General features: G+C 39.4%; 5 protein-coding genes across 7 annotated transcripts; 2 read left to right on the top strand and 3 right to left on the bottom strand.

The window, feature by feature from the left end:
- Positions 1-99: 99 nt before the first annotated feature.
- Positions 100-2,603, top strand: LOC135945664 (SPRY domain-containing protein 3-like). Its single transcript, XM_065493486.1, has 7 exons — positions 100-446; positions 569-769; positions 830-965; positions 1,025-1,210; positions 1,269-1,418; positions 1,615-1,859; positions 2,071-2,603. Exons 1-7 carry the CDS (start codon positions 271-273, stop codon positions 2,339-2,341), a joined length of 1,365 nt encoding a protein of 454 aa, XP_065349558.1. The 5' UTR covers positions 100-270; the 3' UTR covers positions 2,342-2,603.
- A 1,423-nt stretch (positions 2,604-4,026) lies between these two features.
- Positions 4,027-8,367, top strand: LOC135945789 (uncharacterized). 2 transcript variants are annotated; one of them, XM_065493665.1, is made up of 8 exons: positions 4,027-4,391; positions 5,435-5,709; positions 5,883-6,172; positions 6,349-6,466; positions 6,528-6,662; positions 6,904-7,152; positions 7,205-7,368; positions 7,670-8,367. In XM_065493665.1, exons 1-8 carry the CDS (start codon positions 4,250-4,252, stop codon positions 7,806-7,808), a joined length of 1,512 nt encoding a protein of 503 aa, XP_065349737.1. In that variant the 5' UTR covers positions 4,027-4,249; the 3' UTR covers positions 7,809-8,367. The 2 variants fall into 2 exon arrangements, with proteins under 2 accessions (XP_065349737.1, XP_065349736.1); XM_065493664.1 differs by having other exon boundaries at positions 7,667-8,367.
- Positions 8,368-12,105, bottom strand: TBC1d7 (TBC1 domain family member 7). Of its 2 annotated transcripts, none has more exons than XM_065493663.1 (9): positions 11,957-12,105; positions 11,587-11,783; positions 11,334-11,512; positions 10,945-11,138; positions 10,799-10,894; positions 10,614-10,743; positions 10,116-10,296; positions 9,811-9,895; positions 8,368-9,219 (listed from the first exon to the last, which is right to left on the bottom strand). In XM_065493663.1, exons 2-9 carry the CDS (start codon positions 11,777-11,779, stop codon positions 8,625-8,627), a joined length of 1,653 nt encoding a protein of 550 aa, XP_065349735.1. In that variant the 5' UTR covers positions 11,780-11,783; positions 11,957-12,105; the 3' UTR covers positions 8,368-8,624. The 2 variants fall into 2 exon arrangements, with proteins under 2 accessions (XP_065349735.1, XP_065349734.1); XM_065493662.1 differs by having other exon boundaries at positions 11,953-12,101.
- A 635-nt stretch (positions 12,106-12,740) lies between these two features.
- Positions 12,741-18,293, bottom strand: LOC135947447 (CTTNBP2 N-terminal-like protein). Its single transcript, XM_065496326.1, has 9 exons — positions 18,046-18,293; positions 17,875-17,976; positions 16,523-16,750; positions 16,384-16,464; positions 15,179-15,358; positions 14,965-15,125; positions 14,766-14,914; positions 14,199-14,260; positions 12,741-14,132 (listed from the first exon to the last, which is right to left on the bottom strand). The coding sequence occupies exons 1-9, from the start codon at positions 18,076-18,078 to the stop codon at positions 13,851-13,853; spliced, it is 1,278 nt and encodes a 425-aa protein (XP_065352398.1). The 5' UTR covers positions 18,079-18,293; the 3' UTR covers positions 12,741-13,850.
- A 651-nt stretch (positions 18,294-18,944) lies between these two features.
- LOC135947448 (COMM domain-containing protein 5-like) lies at positions 18,945-20,687 on the bottom strand. Its single transcript, XM_065496327.1, has 4 exons — positions 20,473-20,687; positions 20,221-20,410; positions 19,979-20,125; positions 18,945-19,916 (listed from the first exon to the last, which is right to left on the bottom strand). The coding sequence occupies exons 1-4, from the start codon at positions 20,579-20,581 to the stop codon at positions 19,748-19,750; spliced, it is 615 nt and encodes a 204-aa protein (XP_065352399.1). The 5' UTR covers positions 20,582-20,687; the 3' UTR covers positions 18,945-19,747.

The following is a 20,687-nucleotide window of genomic DNA, read 5'->3' as shown; positions in this document are numbered from 1 at the left end:
AACATCTGATAGGAACATTAAAAAAATGGCTTTCGCGGTTTTATTTAAATAAAAGATGGTGGCTGAGCAATGACTAAATTTAGGGTTAAAACTGATGCTCATTTGTTTATTCAGCAGGATAAACAGAGCGGACACCTTCTAGGTCTACTATACGGTAGAAATTGGCGATTCCCGTGAGTCATCAGGCGCAGGCGATGGCGGAAAAGCAGCCGAGGAGTTTTCCAGAGAGCTGAGAACCGGTCGCTGCGTGTCTAATGCCCCTGGCGCCGAATGATGGACGATTTTCAGCCGGCACTGAGGTTGCTGCCAATCCGTGCTGATCAACCCCTTCGTTTGATGCACCCTGCCGTGCCTCCGCTTTCCAAGCTGCTGCCCTCGAATTCTGTGTCCAGAGAGATGACCAGATATCGTGCTGAGAGGATTAACGTGGACGCGGACTACCTTAGGTATTATTTAAAAATAGAAAATTAATTTGCCTACAGCTGCTTCTGGGCGTCAATGACACAATTTTTCATAGCTGCAGATAAATAGTGGGGCTCTATGTAATCTAATTCTTATCTCCTTTCAGCTACCCACAAGATGAGATTATGAGAGGGACGTACATTGCTGGCCAGCCTTTAACCCCAGAGCACAATTACTTTGAGATCGAGATCCTTGACAAAGGGATGGAGAGCACAATCTGCGTCGGTGTTTGTCCCAGAGACCAAAGCATGGATGTGCAGCCTGGGACCACTGCTGACTGTGTAGCTTTTTATATTGAGAGTGGAAGGTGTGTAAATCCACAAAAGTGGCGCAGGCTGCTTAAATACAAATTTGATTCTGCTTCCAGCATTTTAAGAAATTCCAAGGGCATTGAATGCATTGAGGGCTGTGAACTTGGAGACCACATTGGCTGCGGAGTAAAATTCGATCAAATGGCTCCTGGATCAAAAGTTCCTGTCTTCTTCACCAGAAATGGCAAGGAGGTTTGTGTTTATCTTTCCTCTCACATTTGGCACAAATTTATCACTAAATTTTGATCCAGATTGGAAGTGTGAAGTCAAGGGTCCCTTACAAAGGATTCTACCCTATGGTCTCAATGAATTCGTGTGGCGAAGAAGTAAGAGTTATCACCCAAATGCTGTATGTGCAAGATGAAGATGTAATGATGTCGGTGGACTCTTGTGAAGACGACTGGTATCGCCTGTCAGACATCAAGCTCAACGGACCTGTAAGACTTGGGTCTCTTACTCTATCAAACAAACCTAAATAGCGCTCCTCTACCTCAGATACTCGAGTACAAAGGCAAGGGGAAGAGCATCATTGATGTCGGCCTCGCACAAGCCAAGCAGCCTCTCAACACCACTAATCACTATTTCGAAATTGAAATCATCGATCCGGGCGAGAGCTGTTATATCGCAATAGGACTAACCAATAGAGTAGGTCTAAAATTTTGATCTGATTTGATGTCATTAATTGACGAGAAAAGAGGGAAATAGGATCATTATAATTTGGGACTATTACGGCTATTATTAAAACAACCACATTTGAGTTTACCTCGGTTTAACTTCTGATTAAATGATTGTGTTTATTTGTGGCATTCTCAGCATTAAATTGTATCTCTTTTGTGCTCAGGAATTCCCACGTTATCGGCACCCAGGTTGGAACAAAGGGTCAATAGGCTACCACGCTGATGACGGCAAGATCTTTATAGGCAGCGGGGTAGGAGAGCCATTTGGCCCTAGATGCCACAAGGGTGACCGGATGGGCTGTGGTATTTACTTTCCTCGAGACTTTGAGCCTCAAGACTGTGAGCAAGGAGCGGAAGACATTGAAGAGGAAGAAGATGAAGATGATCCACAAGGAATGAAAAGATTAAGGTACTATGCCTTGCAACTGTATTTTGCTTTGCCATAATTTATTTAATACATTTTTTAACTTTTACTATGACATTCAATTACAAACAATATTATTCATTTATTAATTTCATTAAGGGAAGAAACGAAATTATAATAAACAGTTCAACTCAAATAATTGGTATAATAATCGTGATAAATTGTGCTCATCAAATATTTTGATTCTGATTTGCAGAGCTACAAAAATTGGCAATTCGCCCGAGTCGCCTCCCGGTGTTGGCAACCTGATTGGCATCGAAGACAACAGCGAAAGCGACGAGGACGACGAGTGGGAAAGCGAAGATGGCAAATCGTCGGCACCTTATGTGGAAGTGTTTTTTACCAGGAACAGCAAACTGATAGGTAAAAAGCAGGTGTTGATTCCAAAAGGGGGTTTCTACCCGACTGTCGGCATGTTGAGCATAGACGAAAAGGTTCGCGTTGACCTGCACCCAATGACGGGTTAGGTGAAGCGCGCGCAAAGCTGTTTGTTTTCTGTGATCAAAAATATGAAGTTGTCGATGACTCTTGGGTGGTTTTAGACCTTTACGCCAAAATACATTGTTACGTGCAGCACAAGAAAAAATAATGCCTGTACCATGCACTGAAAGGTTGAAAATCGTCCAAGTTTGTCCGCAATTGATTCAAGTCATGCTGTTTATTACTCACCACTTTGCTGTTAATTTTGTTAATAAATCGACTGCCATGTCTAAAAGTAATTTTATTTAATTAATTTTCTTTTATTATTTTCATCAAGAAACTTTGTAAGGCATATATAATTTCAATGAGTTTTATAGAATGAGCTTAGAACCGGTTTTTATGGAAAAATTACTCATTTTTCTGTTTCTTCGCCATTAGAAGTCTATATTATAAAAGATTTAGACAATCTAAACCTGATACTAAATTCTTAACTTGTACAAAAAAACGAAAACATTATACAGAATAGCCTATTTTTCGCAGAATTTTCCATAGCACCATAAAATATTATAAACCTATATGACTAAGTAAGAATGTCGACCATCTCTGATCGCTTAAATAGGCGTTAATTCCTATAACATCGTTTTGTTTGTCATTAATTCATCCATGTGGCGTGAAACTTTGCCACATTATGTGAGAAAAAATAGAAATATAATGGATATTTAGGGGGTATTCCAATATTTCTTCAATTTTTACACACTCGAAAAAAAAGTAAAGAAGTGATTTCTTACTAGAAAAGATGCTTTTTGTGGAGCAGTTTTATTTGTGTTTTACATTGATCTATTTTTAAACATCTTTTATCATCAAGCAAAAAACATTACAGGAACATTTGAAATCAAAATGCTTTCTTATAGATTTAGGAGAAGAAATCTTTTGTAAAAATTATATTCCAGGTTTGACTTTATATAAGTACGCGAAATCTCGCGGAAGAGAGAAAGATTTATTCTTTGATTCACTAAACAGTCGTAGATTTTTAATATACAATTTAGATAATTTAAGTTAACTCCTCAATGCCTCGCATAATAATGGGTTAATATTTTGGCTCTGAAAAATAGGTCAAAATCCCATTACCCTGCAATAAAATACTGGTATAGTTATGGGGGGGGGGAGTAAAGGATTATCGGGTCCTAATCTCTATTATTTTCATTACCGATGCACCCCATAAAGTTGCAAAGAAATTTTAACGAATATTACTTTAATAACCTTTAATTCCTTTAAATTTTATCAGTTTTTGACAGTTTTATTCCTGCGTATAGAGCGTTTGCTTCGTAAATGACATTGTAGGAAAAATAAAGAAATAAAACTATTCTCTTGTGTTGCGGTGAGTATTTTAATCTACATAATATTTTAAGTGCAGCGGGTAATAGGACAGGCCGGTATCGTTAAGTTGCAGAGGGTTTAAATAATTGTTTTTTTTGGGGGGGGGGGTTAATAGCGCATGTTGTATATTTAAGTATGTAACATTATATTATTGTGACTAATGAATAATTTTTAAAAATTATTAGAGGTGCTTGTGTAAACTAAAGGGGAAAACGATTTATAAGATTAGCATGTTAAGCATTGCTCTCTTTTATCGCTGCCTCTTGTGACTATAATTATAATCGTCTAGCTTATTCGCGCCACTACTCTCTTCCACTTCCACAGACGGCGCTGGCTGCACTTCACCCCGCCCATCACCATCACACACAAGGGCAGCAGCAGCATTGTAAATAGATCCGCAAGATATTGATTTGTTGACTTGCGTCGTTTTCGGAGCCCAGTTATTTGGCTTGTGCTCGAACTTCTTTCATCAAAAAGTTCCTGTGTTCCATCTTCGGTATAATGTCACCAGTTGTTAGGAGAACGTGAGTTATCGGCACGCGAAGAATTGTCAGCGGGAAAGCAGAAAACCAAAAAGGATGGCTTCGGCCAGTGGCGACAAGACGGTCAACAAAGTCGCCCTGTGTTCGGCGATATTCGCAGGGTTCGCCTACGTCGGCTACTCGGTCGTCAAGACAGCTTTCTGCCGGAAGCTCGGCAGTAAGAGGAGAGACTCGGAAGGTAAAATAATTGTAGTGAAACATTTTATTTACATATACACACATTTATCTCTATCTGTTCGGACATTTGCATCTGGGTGTGTTAAATGGGTCAAAGGGTCGGCGATCGAAGCGGTCAAAAAGGAAAACATGCATGGCATGTTGCACGTTTGGTGCTCTGTGTACAATGTAAACATCCGTGACGAGAGTACAAAGGCTGCGGTGTACGTGAGACCTCGCTTGCATCTGCATCCCGCGAGATAAACCCGCCGTTCACTTTCCCTTGGAGCCAGTGACTTAGCTGGATTTCATGCCTGAATTAACCTTTGTGTTCTATTGATGCAGGTCGGAATGTTTGAAAGTGCATGAAAAGCCATTTTTAAAATTTTGTATGTCATTTTTTCCCCTTGGCTAATTTACGCAACTTCTTATCAGAAGAGGCACTTTACTTGATGGCTGCTGTGTTTCATGTGTATTTCATGAACAAAAAGGCAAAACAAGTTCAAAAGTTATCGGATTTCAAACAAAAAATTGTTTTCAAAGAATGACTACCATGGAGGGTAAAAATTAAGCAAATAAATGTTACTACATGTGGCAATATTCATAATGCAATATTTTAAACTTATTGCGTGATGATATCATTTTTTACATAAAAATTAAAAATCTTAAAAACGTTTTGGTACAGTTTTGCCGATGGTTTAGTACCCAAGCCATCCGAGTCTCGATATAATAATGAAATATGAACTGACTGTTTTTACCTTTTTTGTGAATAAAGAGATCGATGCCAATTTCATTTGGAATAATATTTATTTAGAATCAGCAAGTCGCTCTTTTGACAACTTTTGGTAGTCCAATAAAAAAAAATACAAAACGGAAGAGAATATTTAGAGAATTAAGCTACTTGTTTGGCGTCTCTACGATTCTTCTCATAGTATATTTAAGAGATGGCAAAATAGCAAATGAAAACAAGAGCTGACAATGTTGACTGAGCTTGGAAAATAGTTTCAGACATATTAATCTATCAAAATAATCAAATTTAATGCTAATCGAATTGTCCTATAACAGCTTACAGAGGAGGCCACGATGACCCGCTGGGCCCTCGGATGTACTTTCGGCGTCTGTCGCAGACGACGCAGACAGACTGCCTACTTGGCAACCTGGATATGGGTGGCACCGGTAGAGTTATTTTGCGCCCAATGACCGTGCAAGACCGCATCCGTGACCTGAACATGCGCGCTCGACAATTCACTGACACTATGTTGGCCATCCAAGGTGGGGCGGGGGTGGCCGTGTCCCCTAGGCATGGACCCTGTCCTCTTCCAGGGCCCCGAAGCTTGCAGGTAATAGTTATGTGAAGTAATTAAAAAAAATTATCTGACTAAAGTATAAAAAATATGCAATTCTGCTGATATTCAAGTAATTATTTGATTACACCTAATATATCAGCAAACTGTTAACTCCGCTTACTGTTGCAAAATTGTAATCCATGAATTTTTACAAATTGCTTTGGCAGCCATCACCTTGGAGCTCCCCGAGAATTTTAAGTCCAGTGGACGTGCGACACTTCTTGGCCAGCCGCTCCACTGAAAACTTGTCGATTACTTCATGTCCACCAGACATTGGCTCTCCAACAAGGAGGCGATGGACAAGACGATCTCTCAGGCGGTCAGGGCACATGCTGGCTAAGAGTCCTGACGGCTTGAATGAACACGAAGAACGAACAAGGCAGGAATCTGAACAACTATTGCAGGATGAGGAGGCCGAGTTGAGAATGAGACTTGATTCACTCAGCAATAGAAACAGGTAACATCAATTTAAATTTAAAAAAAAAAACTAAGATCTTTTGTCATACAAAGAGCAATGAATTAAATAAACTTATTTTAGTTTAAGAGTTTCAAATCGTTTGTTAGTTTAAAGTCTATTATGGAATATAAACTGACAATAATGCACAAGAAGGCTCAAAAATGGTGATTTTGCAGGGTGATTTCGCCCCATGAAGCCAAAAGCTTGACTGCCCTACTGCACAGTACCGATGATGTTCTTCTCGAAAGGACATTGACCACAATTGGTGATTGTGGAACTTTCCAGCAGAACCAGGTTTGTTTTTTCTGACACCATATTCTGCTGAACTAACAACTAATTTAAATTTTTTTATTAGGATACGTTGAGAGAAGCTGGTTGCTTGTTCCGTTTGCAGAACTTGCTCTCTTTCCCGAAACTGCCAGTGCAGCTGGCTGCTGTGAGAGCCCTTGGTAACCTGGCCTTGAATGCTGAAAATCAAAAAGAGCTTAAGGTTAGCGTATATTTTATCTAAAATAAGCATTGGCATAGTTTCAACAGAATTAGTTTTTTAAAGTTCAATTAAATAGTAAGGATTCGCTTTTCTTGTCAATCTGTAGAGTAGTAATTTTCATTTCATAATAAATATTTTTTCCCTTGCTCTTGACGAGTTCAATTTCATTGTTCAACTCTTGAGCTTTCCCAAAGAATGTCCTAGTTTACGTCAAGACTAATTAAGAGAGTCTTTTTTCTAGAATGCTGTTCCGATTCTGCTGTCATTTGTGATACGCCAACATCCATCAGACAAACTGGTGCTCAGCACCCTACTCACATTAACCAACATCGCCGTGCTTAATAACTGGCACGAAGAATATTTCCCTGCACTTCATTCCTTTTATGGTTTGGTGGACACTGGCAGTCCCCAGATCAAGCTTCAAACGCTCAAACTGCTGGTTAATCTCTCTTGCAACGAAGACATGATCCCCAGCCTCCTAGCCGCACAAGTGTGTAAAACAAAAATTCAATCTAGATTGATAATTAATGACTATCGCGCAGGCCCCAAAGAGGTTGATCTACCTGTTGGACCCAACAACGAATGATGAGATTTTGCTTAGAGTGGTCACGCTGTTGGCAAACCTCACGGCAGTTGTCAAAGAGCAGGACATTGACCCTTCGATTGATTTGCCACCAGAGGACAAAGCAGCTTCGCCTGATACCATGTAGGTTGAAGTTTTCATTTTCATTTTTTAAACAATAGCAATAATTAGTGCTTTATTTTGGTTGCTCTTTTAAGAAACTCAAGATTATATGAAAAGATCTGATTAATTTCTTCAAAGCTGCATTTTACGTTAAGCTTGTGTCTGCATATTGCTTGAAGCTTTTTGATTGTCTTTTAAGTCTTACATACTATGTTTGCATGCCATTTTTGTGAATTATTATTTCACTTTCTGAAAATGGCTGCTTTTGTTTTTGCTGAATGTTTTGATCGAACGAGGTGGTGACACACCGATTTTCCAGCAGGTATGCCGCCATCTATGGTGTCAACATGGATGAGAAGATGCGCACCAAGGCTTTTGTTTTGATGAACCAGCACCCAAATGAGGATGTACGGTTTATGGCCAAGAAAATGTACGACGCCATCCAGCAGCCCGACTCCTGAGGTCGACCCAGCTGGCTGACTAGGGGACACAACCCCACAATAGTCGTCACTCCAAGCGAAGAGTGAAAAGCAAATAATAATTACAACTCAATACTACTAAAATATAATGATTATTTTCCATTCCGTGCAGGAAGCTGTTGATGATTTGGAATTTTAACGTGTTTAAGGGATCTATGATCTATTTTTGTGCGACTCAAGAAAAGAGGTTAACTTGATTTTAGCATTTAATTATGAGTCACTTTGTGGTTGTATTACATCTGACTGTCTAAACTCATAGTTGCCCCACCAATAGGCCAAAGCAAGCTTGTAGCTATTTCTTAAAACAAGCACAATGTATTATCATGTTTGGGGAAGCCGTCAAATTTGAACTGCGTTTGGTATTCAGTTGCTAGTCACAAGATTTCTGACTCTTATTGATGCTCAGCTGTTTAATTTATTGCTTCATGAACGGCTCTATACTTTGAATTGTGTTCAGCTTCAAAGTGTTCTCTGAATTTGCTTGTGATTTTAAAATATAAAAAACTTGTTTTTATGTTCCTCAAATACAAACAATATACAAGTTGCTTAAACTTATGTTTTTATTCTTGTCTTTATTTCACATCAGTCAGTATGGTCATTGTTTAGCAAAAGGCACTTAAAGGGCAATACCCCATATCAGTTTTTCACAGTACGTCATGCTGCTTAAAAGGCTAATTCAACAATTAAATGTACACATTATCTCATTGAGATCAATATCAGCTATTTGCACTTGAAACTATCATTAAGTTTCATCAAAGATCAAGCGTAATTCCAGGAACGTTAAAAAAATGTAAGGTTTTAGAAAATTACGAAATACATCTTCCAAATGAGGATCAGAAAAGCAACTATGGCGACATTCACACCAACAAAAACCAAAATTTTTGGCAGTATTTCTCTGCATAGCAAGTAGTAGTGTGCCTCATAATCCCCACTATCAACAATATCAATCACACATGATTCCGAAGTAATCTCACAATCAGGCTCAAAATGAACATTGCCAGATTGTGGATTTCCGCGAGAACACATCATCCAGGGTTCATCAGTGTCACCTTTCTCCCTCTCTGGTGAAGGCTCCAGTTTGAGTTTGCTCAACTCGTAGGTAATCTTTTTCATATGCTGCTCGACAACAGCACAACTTGGTCCACCCGCCAATCGCTTCGCAGCCAGGTTCGAATTGGCAAGATTTTTTCTGCGTGTTTGAGGTTGTGGGTTGCAATCCTTAGCAAGATCTTCTTTGAGTGTTTGAGGTTGTGGATCGCAAGCCTCAGCACGATCTTCTCTGAGTGTTTGAGGTTGTGGATCGCAAGCCTCAGCAAAAGTTAAACTTGGTTTTGGAGGTAGTGGGTCGCAAACCTTGTCGGAATCAGTGACATCATCTGATTTTTCTTGTATACTGCAGGGAATAAGAAAATTTGATAAGTTGAGGGAAACATTATGGAAAATCATATCTGCTATTGTGGTCAAGAAAATACATTTCCCTCTTTGTTGCCTACACTAGAAGAAGCTCTCAAACAGAGAATGCACCAAAATTTTGTTTTTTCCTGATTACAACACTTCTATCAGATGGTCTGATCTCTTAACACTACTTTGTCTCTCAATCATTTCATATTTCCATTTTAGCAACCAACACCCGCATATTGCTAGCATACCCAATAGATATCTCAGATGCAGAAAAATTAATTCAACTTTTGTGACTCCTTCTGGATTGATTAATTTCCGGCGCAACAAACCTTTAAGTAAATTTATGCAGATAAAGCCTAGGTTTTTATACTAACCGTGTCCCATCAAGACATTAGAATTTTTCCAAGCAGTGTATTTCTAAACATAAAAATTCATTGCAATTTAATCAGTTTTCAGCAAAATTCTACAGACTAGAAGGCACCAATTTTCTGTTTCAGCTGAGCGAAATTCAAATTTCCGTCAAGTTGCAGAGTTGATGTTGAGGACACACAAACTACTACATAAAATAAAAAAAAAATCATACCATTTTTCTGGCTCTTGGTACTCCCACAGATAGAGATCCTTCATTAAGTGAACATCAGGGACAGTCACTTGTCGCTCTAGAAATCCTGAAAAAGTGCATTAGGACAAGACCAACACAAATGCAACGTGGTTCAACTTGCTCCAGTCCATTTTATTCGTGAATATAGCACAAAACAGCCCTTAGATTTATCACTTTTGAAATGATTTCACTAAGCAGTGTCAACTAAATGCAAAAAAAAACATTCACACATCTGTTGCACTGGATTTGTTAAGCCGCGGCGGAAGGTTTGGCGCGAGTTGCAGTACCTGTTGTGCTCTGCCCACTGACACTTGACAGATTAGGCATAGATGAGGTCTGCTGGGCAGCCCACAAGGCTGTTGGGTTGTGCTTGATGCTGAACTCGAGCCCCATGTTAATCAGGTTGCCATGCTGCTGCCACAAGTCCAGCGCTTTGTTTACCACTACCTCACTCATATCCTCAGAAACCTTAACAGTCAATAAAAATACTATTTAAATAAGTCGTGAAAGTGGGTTAAGTAAGTTGCAGCAATTTTGTTTAAATAAAAATTGGTGTTGCAAGTGAACTAATTCTATTTAAAATTGGCAAACTCACAGGAATTTTCCCAACTCTCAATGCAGGGATTTTTAAATGCTAGATAGTGGGCAAAATTCATTTGAGAAGATCCGCCAAAATATGCAAAATGCACAAGGGACAAAAATATTCTAACAGGAAAATTAGGCAAGAACAATTAGTTATTGTGCTAAGTGCAAAGACTTCACAACCCTGCATGATTCCAACCTACATTTTCAAAGAGGATGAAAAGATGGTCCAGAGTCTCGCACGACATAATTTGCTTCTTCAAGTTTACGCAGAGGGCAACCGCCACGAAAATCAAGATCTTGTATGAGCCTCCAACCATTTTATCCCAGATCCTGTTAAGTAAAGGAAATTAATGTAATGAAAAGTATTAGATAAGTTAACTCTTACTTGCAGAGAGAGGACTCACTGAGAACCACAGCAAACATGGAGGTGTACCAATCAAAAAGAGGAAGATTTGCAAGTAATTCCCTCTCCTGCATGTAACTGGGAATAAATAGTTAGAACAGGCAGGTTGGTCAAGATATTTAAGTTACGTATTAAGTTCGCAGTCTTCTTTCTCCAGTAGGGTTAAAGTGCACTCCAAGAGCTTGGGCATTTCAATAGCCAGTCGGCTGAGGAAGTTGAAAAAGCCTTTGGAAACCCAGTAGACTTCGACATCGTTGTCAAAGAACTCCATCATCATAGCTGCCAGCTTGGCGAAGTTTTCATTGATTGGGTTTAACTGGAGCTGAAAAGGCAACAGATCTTAGACAGCATTGGTAGCGGATGATATTATGTAAGGACTATTTTGAAATATTAAATTTTTGAGCCTCGTAAGGGGTTTGAATCTGGTTAATTATGTGAATTCAAAGAGCAAGAGCTATAGGAATTAAAACGTAGAAATACAAAATGACAGTCAAATATGATATTCAGTTTTCCTTACTGGATTAGTGCAGCCAGTTGGCACGCCATTGGTTTCAAGCAGCCACATGATAACAAAGTTGTGGGGTGCTGAAGGGTAGTCCAGCTTTAGCACTTTCATTTGTCGAACCAGGTCATTGAATGACTGTTCTCTGCATGACCACACATAATCGTGGCAGGCCACTTGCATAGGCAAAACCCCTGTGATTGACATTATTAATTCATTAGTAAAAATTTGATGTTGATGATAAACTGATCTGTTAAAAAATGCATACCTAAAAGAAGTTTCCAGAGGTAACTGCGGTGTATTCCTGGCACAGGAAACCTCAGGCAGAAATGGTTGAGTTTGATTTTATCTAGAGACTTTTCTTTCAGCAGAATTTCCAATGACTTTTTTTCTTCGACATTGCGGAATCCTACTTTCTCATAGTACGAACTGCGGAAATTCCTCTCGTCTGCAGTGGCCATTGCTCTAAAATTATAATACAAATAATTTAAATCCAATATTATTATTCTACAAGCAAGATCTAATGAATGCTGCAAAAGCCTTATGTATCTACATAATTTTCAATCCGAGTTGTTTAAATTGATCGATAGAAAATGTATGTATGTATCATATTATCATAATGTATGTACCATACCTACTTCACATTCCTATTGAAGACTTCTGTAATCAGCGTTTTCGTAGGATTTCTTAGATTTCCAGTTTCTGAAATTTTCAGCAATTCTGCAATGTAAAATTCCAATCCGATACAATGTATCTACATGCAATGCAGTCGCTGCTGACTGCTGTCAATGCTTATGCTTAGTCAATGCAATGCAGGTACAGGGTTAGCAAAAAGTAAACAAGTTGCCTATGCTGCCATCTAGAGAACAGACCGCGGGAAAATTTCTGGTCAAACCAAGGAGAATAGAGATGATGTCGATCAATGTCGATTGCCGAAGTTAAATCAAATGAATATTTTTTCGGAGTTCAGTGGCCGCCGTGGCCGGTGGCCTCTGAATGGAGTAATCAATTATGTACCATCAATCAATTAATGTGAAACTCGTTTTAATTGCAATCGTTAATTTTCCTCTTGCTTTGGGCAGCAAAAAAAGTTATCTATTTAAAAAATATTGGCATATGATACGGTGTTATTCAATAATGAGAGGTTTATGGTAAGTCAATAAAGCATAGACTTATTAATATAATTTCATTTCAATTTAATTACTTGAGACGTTCAAGCTTTATACTTAATTAAACTTACTATTTACTATGTTCACATCTAATGCTTTTAATTAACTAAAATGTAAGCTGTCACAATTTTCGAAGAAAATAATTAGTGGTATATGCATGAGCCCAATGAGCGTTTCACTCTGTTCTAGATCATTTTGATTGTTTACAGCTCTTTCAATGTCACTGCAAAGAACGGATAAGGAAAAAAAACAATTATTTTGTGATGTGTGTATGTTTGCTGTTGTAACACTTTCTTTATTTTATTATTTTCATTACAAAACACATTTTTCAACATATACTGAATGTTTAAATAAGCATTATTAATAAATACCATGTTCTGAAGAGACCAACGCATTTTGTTTAATTTCGTGCAGCACAAAGACGGTGAAAGGTGCGCGCTGTACGTTGTGTTGTCTCCCCAAAATATGTTGGGTATAGCGTGTGTTTTATGCGAGTGTAAGTAACACATTATATACGAGAATAATTATTTAATGCTTATATTAAATATATTGCATATTTTCTGTACGACCTTTTGCTTACTAGATTGAGTATCTTCTGCACCTTGCGTAGGATTTTCTTATGAGGTACTTTTGTGATCGTGTTTTGATCCTTTTAAATTTGACATTTATTTGCCAGTACCGACAGTGGGGGTGTGTATATCCTGGGATTTTAGATTCTTCTTTTTTAAACACACAAAGTGTATGCGTTGGCGAACCGCACTTATTCAAAACTAACGCTACTACCATAATAGTGCGTGGTTTGATGAAAGTATCCAAACAACTAATTAATATCGTAAACTTTGCATGTTTTTCAACAATGTGGCTACACCAAAACTTGATCGCTAAACGATATAATTATAAGCACAATAATATCAACTATCACATGAGTTAGTTATGTCAAAATTACGCTACTCAAAAATTATCGCAGAATTTTCTTTACAAAAATAAGGAAAATTAGAAAAGCTTTTTCGTGTACAACACAAAAGTGCAAAAAGCTGGGCTTTTGTCGGAAAGTGAAAAAATTATACTATTTCAACATGGAAGACCTGCAGCTACAGAGAAGTCGCATTTATTTATACTCGCCTTTTGTCAAAACACAGAACACTTGTGAGAATTGAAAAATAAAATTCGCTCAAAATATTAGAGACCGCAGGACCTTCTCGAGTGCAGGCTGACTAGACGCAGTAATGTGTATATTTACAAACACGCTCTCCTTCTTCTTGCGACTGGAAAAACACACACAGCAAAGAAATTCTGACTAGAAATGAATTTTCACAGAGGCCTGCGCGAGAGAGGGCCCTGGGCTGACGTGTCAACAATGAGTTTAAGTCTTCCTGGGTGGCTGTTGTTTGTTCAAAGTCTTGTTGGTCTCGAGCTCTTTGCTCTTCGGGGGTACCACTGGCTTGTTGGGAGGAATAGGCGGCGGGGCTCCACGAGCCAACGGTGGTGGCGCAACCGGTGGCTTTTTAGCAGCCGGGGGCGGCGGAGCCACGGACGCGCCACCCGTTTTAACATGATAGGTCACCCGACCGTCTTGCGTCGTGCTGGTGAACACCTTGGTGCCTGGACTCGCCTGTAGACTCACGTGCGGCGACATCTGAACCACCTGAAACATGTCCACCACATCATTACTTTGAGTCCTATTTGTTTGTCCACCATGATTTAATTTTACCTGCGGAGCTTCTGCAGTTCGCACCATGGGGGCTGAAGCGACGCTCCTTGCAATTCCTGTAACTGAGAGGGAATTTTTGTGATAAAAATAGAAATTCTAAATTTAAGATATTTTCACTAGCATTGTTTTTCATTTAAAGACTCTTTTTGTAAAATGTTAACCCTTTTCTCATATAATTGACAGATTATTAAATAAAAATAACAAAAACCATTTATCAATACAATTATACTGTGCGTTTTAAGGCCTACGTTTTTATCTGTAATTTTAGGGGTGTTAATTATAGATGGGAAATGTCGCGATGGGCTATCGATCTTGTTAAACGCTCGCAGTGCGTTTAAAATCAGCGTTGTGAGAATTGTATTGACTCCCCTCGTGTTGGGGGGTGTCTCGGGGCGGGACTCCCAAAGGCCATCCTGGGCCCACTCCCCCATTAGATATAGGGACTCTCCCTTCCGGGCCAATTATAAACTCAATAAAAGCACTCGAAATTTTGAAAACACCCACCGTTTGTGTATTTATCATTGTTTTAGATATTTATAAATGACAATTGTAATATTCAATTCTCACCTGGAGCACTGACAGGTTTGCTGGACACAGTTGCTGTTGGCTGTACCACCTTGGTCACCATGGTTGCTGCACCCTGCGCTCGTCCGATTGCAGCAGCGTCTGCATACTTCCTTTTAAATGCCTCCAACTGAGCTTCTGCTTCACGAGCTCTGAAAAACGATATTTTAGCATAATATTGTATAATTTCTCTCGGTCAAACCTCTTCTCCTCTTTGGCCAGCGCCGACTTGAGCTGCTGTCGCTCAACCTGGAAAGTGGCGTGGTGCTTCTCAAGATCGGCCTCCATTTGAAGTGCTCGCTTGCTCTCCTCTTCCAGGCCCTCAGCCATGGAGTCAACCCGCGCTTTTTCTTCACTCAAAATCTAAATAGGAGTGCGGTAAGATATTGAATTTAACTACGAGACTCCTTGCACACCTGCGCCAAATCTTCTGAGCGTTTTCTCTCTTCGATGTATTTCATTATTACTTTTCTACGATCAGCAAGCAACAACAGTACAATCTGCTTCTGACGATTTCGTTCTTCGTCAAGTTGCTCCTGAATTTTCTTTAAATCTTCTTCCAACTTCATCTTTTCTTGCTTTTCCAGTTCCAGTTCCTGCACACAAAAATGGATTTCAGCCATTGGTTCATGGTATTCTAAAATGTTTAAATTCACATATTTTCTAGCAATAGTTGAAATGGAGTGGAAAATTGATGCAATAAATTAATAAAGGTCACAATACACATGTAAGGCTTATTTAAAAATTTATAAGGAAATTTTGATTTTTTTTTCTAGAAATATTTTTAGGTAAACAGCTTAAAAATAGCTCTGAATGTATCGACGGATGGAAGCGCAATCGGCAATGAACGACCTTTTATCGCATTCTAGTTCTCATCAATATTACTAGTCACATCAGAAGCGTGCGCCGCAGACCGTTCTCTCGGTGCTCGCGTGGGTCAGGCTTTCCGCTCGACACACGATCTGCGCGGGTTGCCTACTGTCGATCCCGTGCAGGGGCCGAAAGAGAGGCTTTTGTTGGGCAATACCGTAGGCCGTAAGTACAGTATAATAGGATGAGAGCAGAGAAGCTCTGCAAACGGGCCGGGTGTTCAAATGAAATATGCATTCGTTCGCTGCCAGTAAAAGAGTGTGTGTGAGTGAGAGAAGCATATATTATTGACATTCAAAGTCTAGCCGATACTTGACCCAAATGTCTTTAATACCAAGCGCGGTGCCTCCATTTTATGATGATGCATAATTAACGAGAGTAACTCTTCAGTCTCAAAATAGGCTTAACAAAATTTTCTTTCGCTTTTTAAGTTGATTAGAGAACATTTTCAATGAAAAATTTAACTGTTTAAAATTAGAGTTCACCGCGCCAGCCGCCAGTAAAAAAAGGGTCCAAAAATTAAAAGATGCAGGAGAAAAAAATGTCTTCCGGCCCTTCAGGCCGTTAAGCACTATCAAACTTCACGTTTAAAATATTGTTAGCGCTCCAGCCGCCGGTAAAAATGGCCAGCCACCACCTGGCAAAAAAATCGGCTAAGCCGGTCACGCCAGCCGCCGCCTTAAATCTCACGGCTGAGACCTCTATTCAAAATTAATTTTGTTGTCATATATGACGTGGAACAAGGCCCTACCTGTCTCATTTTAGTTTTCTCTGCTTCCGACTCGGCATCATCCTGCAAAACGTTTTTCATCTTGTCCAGCTGCTGCACAACCTACCAAGAAAATTACCCATTTTAAAAGTCCCCATCATATTTTGTTAAGGTAACTTGCCTGCAGGTGTCTGTCCTCGGTTTCCTTGAGCACCTTGTTCATGTGCACCTGCACCTTGCGGTTCTGCACGATTAGGTTCTCCAGGGCGGCTAGTTGGCGGTCGGCCAGGTTCTTGATGCCCACCTCGTCCACCCTGGAGCCCCGCACGAGGCCGCCGTCCCGCTGAAGGGCCGCCAGCGACGTGGTCACGCGGCTGCTGCCAATTAGCAGCTGCTTCACTCGCTCGCACTACGCAATTAGAAAGACACTTTCAGTCTTCTAGCTATTTGCGCCGTTAAATATCAATCAAAAAGGAAGTTCTAGAATCTCTTTGAAGCATGTAAATAATTTTGTGTTCTCAATATGTAGATATTGTTTTTATAAATTTAATACTTTAGTTCAAGAGAGAAACGTTTTTAAGGTTATATATATTATTTTTGTGAATTTATGTTTTGAAAATTCATCGCGTCGTAAGCAACATAAGTTAAACCTCCATCTGACCTTTGAAATATCACGGAAGTTTTTTGACGCAAAAAATTGCTGCTTTCCCGTTAAACATTTAATAACTAATAATATAGGTGGCTGTCACGCTGCACCCAATAGTCACGGGTCTGGAGCACACGCGAGACGTCAAAACTTGCTACAGCGCTATAAATTGAAGCGAGAGCGGTAAAAACGCCAAACTGTTCTATTTGCAGCGGTAACTAACCTTCAGGATTCGGCAAACTTGATATTTATGGCTTTTATGCAGTTTTTATTTTTCTTTTAGAAAACCGTTGAGGGCAGTATTCATGTTTATGACTTCATACACGAACTCGTGAAGCGCACCAGTAACTTTTAATCCTTATAATATGTTAATCAATTCCATTTGGACACCTCTGTTCTCGTTGAATGTAAAGTTTGTCATAAAGTTTCTATTGATATATACCATCGATTAAACTGTAACAAAAATAGTATCTCTCTGTTCCAAGCTGCCAAGTACAAAAAGTTATAATTATTATCTCATCTCTCGCTGTCATACGTGTTATGTGTGTGGTAGTACACCGAATGGTTTCTAGTCTAGTAAATTTATATGGAAAAATCAACACCTTTAGCATATTCATTATTATAATAATAATGTTATAGGCAACATTTTCTTTTAAGACTTCTGTTTCGCTAGATAAAAAATACGTTCCGTAACAAGCAATTTAAAACGATCAATATAAATATAAATATTCAACAAAGATACAAAAGTGTCTCTCTTCAAAGTTGGCTAATTTTTCAAAGCAAACATCCCCCAAGTGCTTGTGTAAGTGCCCCAGCGGCATTCATGCAGCGCAAACGAGAGCCGCGGCGCAATTAGAGCGTGTTGACATGTGTGGCAGGAAACTCACTTTCAAAGCGGCGATGACCACATCCCTGGCCTGCAGCTCGCCCTCTAGGTGGCTTAGCAGCTTCAGCAGGTCGGCCCTGTTGAGCTCCACCTTCGGGTTGCGCTGTCGCCGGCGAAAAGGAAGCGAAATAAATGGGGGCTGGAAAAATGGCTGGTCGGGTGGGCTGCCTACCTTGAGGGTCTTGTTGCCCTCATCGGCCTGCATTCTCGTCGTCGCTCTCGCTGCCAGCCGCACCGATCCTCATGTCCGACGCACCATCTCGGTGCTCACGTCGGCCGCGGGCGACGCATCTCGGCCGATTCGCTCGCCGCCACACCGACCCGAGAGCGCCGAGTCAGCCGCAGCGTGCGTGTGTCACTCACTTCAGCAGCACCAGCTCGGCCGACCGACCCACCATCGACCGACCGTCATTTGTTCAACGTCGCCGTCCCACTCTCGCGCGACGGCCGGGTTATTTTCGACCACCGAGAGGACCCCTAGCGCCTGCCACTCCGACCACCGGGTTCGCGCAGCTGCCATGCAGGTGGCCTAACTCGCCGGTTTGCACACAACGCACACTCGTCGTGGCTTTCCATTCCCACAAGTCTGTTTGCTCCGGTTTTTCAACACATTAATAAATAAAAATAATCTCATATTTTTAAAACTCGCTAAAAGTGAAATAAAATTCATCCTGATTTATTATTATTTATTAAAGTTTTTCAGCAAAAGTGTACATAATCGAAGTTTAAAAAAATATTCACTTGAATTTTATACTTATATTGAACCTTAATCTGCTATTATTTTATAAATAGCCTGCGTGTTAAAATACATGCCATTTTTAATTTATTGCTGAACATCAAATCATTTTCTAATTTGTTTAAAATGCTGTGTTATAGTGTGTGATTTTGCACTGCAGATTTTAAAAATGATTAATTAAGTTTTTAATGATATCTTACTGAATTAGGCTGTTGCGAGGAGATGAGATGGTAATTATTGTAATGACCTACTTAAAAAAAGCAGCACTTAATCTTGCAGCGATGGTTTCATAATAATTTGGGTTAGCATAAATAACTCAATGCGTTCAGTTGATTAAATTTGTACCATATATTTATTTTTCGTCAAAATACTGAGTGGTAAATTCCTTTCACCATTTAAATTTAAATATCATTTTTAAACCAAACCAAGACTTTGTCTTGTTGGCCTGCGCCCTTATTGGTAGTGCAGACTGCAGAGAAGCACTAACCTCAAATTTCATGAAGTTTTTCATTAGGTTTTAAATCAATCATTATTAATCTGTAGGATGTACTGTTTTTGATAGCACCCAGGGGTATATATATTTTAATCAGATATTTTTTTTTAGATATATTATAAGTTTTTACCAAATTTAAATCCCTTTATTTTCTAATGTCAGCTTAGTAGATACTAATTTTAAGAAGTTGAAAAAAGATAATTAACTTCTTCTAGTTTTAAATAACTATTTCATTCATGACCTGTGCACAACTCAGCATGACTTGTAATAATAACTGCCGTAAATTACTGTAAAAGGGTCCATTATGTAAGTTTTCTGCAAACCAGCAGAATAAGGAGTAAAATTTAATAATTGCTTCATTTTACAATTTATTTCTGAAAATATAGCGCCATTTTTTAACAGATAATATTATTAATTAAAGGAAAATTAAGATAAGTAATCATATCAAAGACGGTGCTTCAATTAATTCCATATTACCTGTGGCAAACCACAAAATGCTTTCAAATTCTTTTTCAGCCGAGTTTCAAACCAACATCACAAGTCTCTACTCCTATGTACATTTTTGAAATGTTTTTGAACGCAGCACTTTAAATTCTTCATGGCTCAGACAGTGAGACAGTTGCAAGATTTAAAAAAATGTTCACTTCACTGCTTGAAGAATGCCCTTTTCTCAAGAGAGCTAATCTCGGCGAGTAGGGCAGCCACTCTGTGTCGAAGTGTGTGGAACTGGGCCAATGAGACGTGGAATTTGTATTTTTTACCATCAGATAGCTCGAGTTCCAGTGCTATGCATGGCTCAAAAACTTTTGATTCACTAAAATATATAATGTTAAAATGAGTTTAAATAATATTTACTATGAAACATTGATGACCCACCTTTGAGAAATAGCCATGTCGAGATTCCAATTCAGTGTCTGTATACTGGGCCACCTTGGAGTGTCTGCAGCTAAACTTAGTTCCCAATTAGCTCTCTTTGGTCCGAATAAAACACTAGTCAGGTCAGCTACCGACTCTTCGTTTAGGCTATGTAAATTCAAACCACATATGTACATATATATAAGATAATTATCATGGTACTTTGGGGGCCTAACAATAAGCCACTGATTTTGTATACATACTTGAGCTCTTTCAGGTCCTCAGCTAATTGATCCTTTTTGACCTTGCCAGCCGGCAATCGGAGGAAAGTGTTGATGATGAAGAACACACCGGCAAAGAGCTCTTCCAGGTTCTCTACCGCGCCCACCTGGCCTTCTACCTTTTGCAGGGCATCATCGACGATGGGACGCTTCTCAATTAAATTAACTGCCACTGAAGAGGAAGCATATTGAACATGTAAAATTATATAAACAAGAAAGGACAATTCAACATACACTGGACAAGTAGGCGGAACGTGTTTTTCGAGACGCTGGGAGCGGTTTTTGCGAAATGACGCATGTACGGGGGAAGCCGGTGGCCCAAGAAGGTGCCCCTGTCATTCATGACGAAAGCGTGGATGCGAAAAGGCGAGAAATAAAACTGTCACTGAGTTGAAAAAGCAGAGACAGACCAGACACTAGACAGACCTATGAAATGTCAATGTCAGGTG

The sequence above is a fragment of the Cloeon dipterum genome, chromosome X (genome assembly GCF_949628265.1).
Source record: "Cloeon dipterum chromosome X, ieCloDipt1.1, whole genome shotgun sequence".
NCBI lineage: Eukaryota > Metazoa > Arthropoda > Insecta > Ephemeroptera > Baetidae > Cloeon > Cloeon dipterum.
The sequence above is the reverse complement of the archived record's forward strand: the minus strand, read 5'-3'. Positions and strand labels throughout refer to the sequence as shown.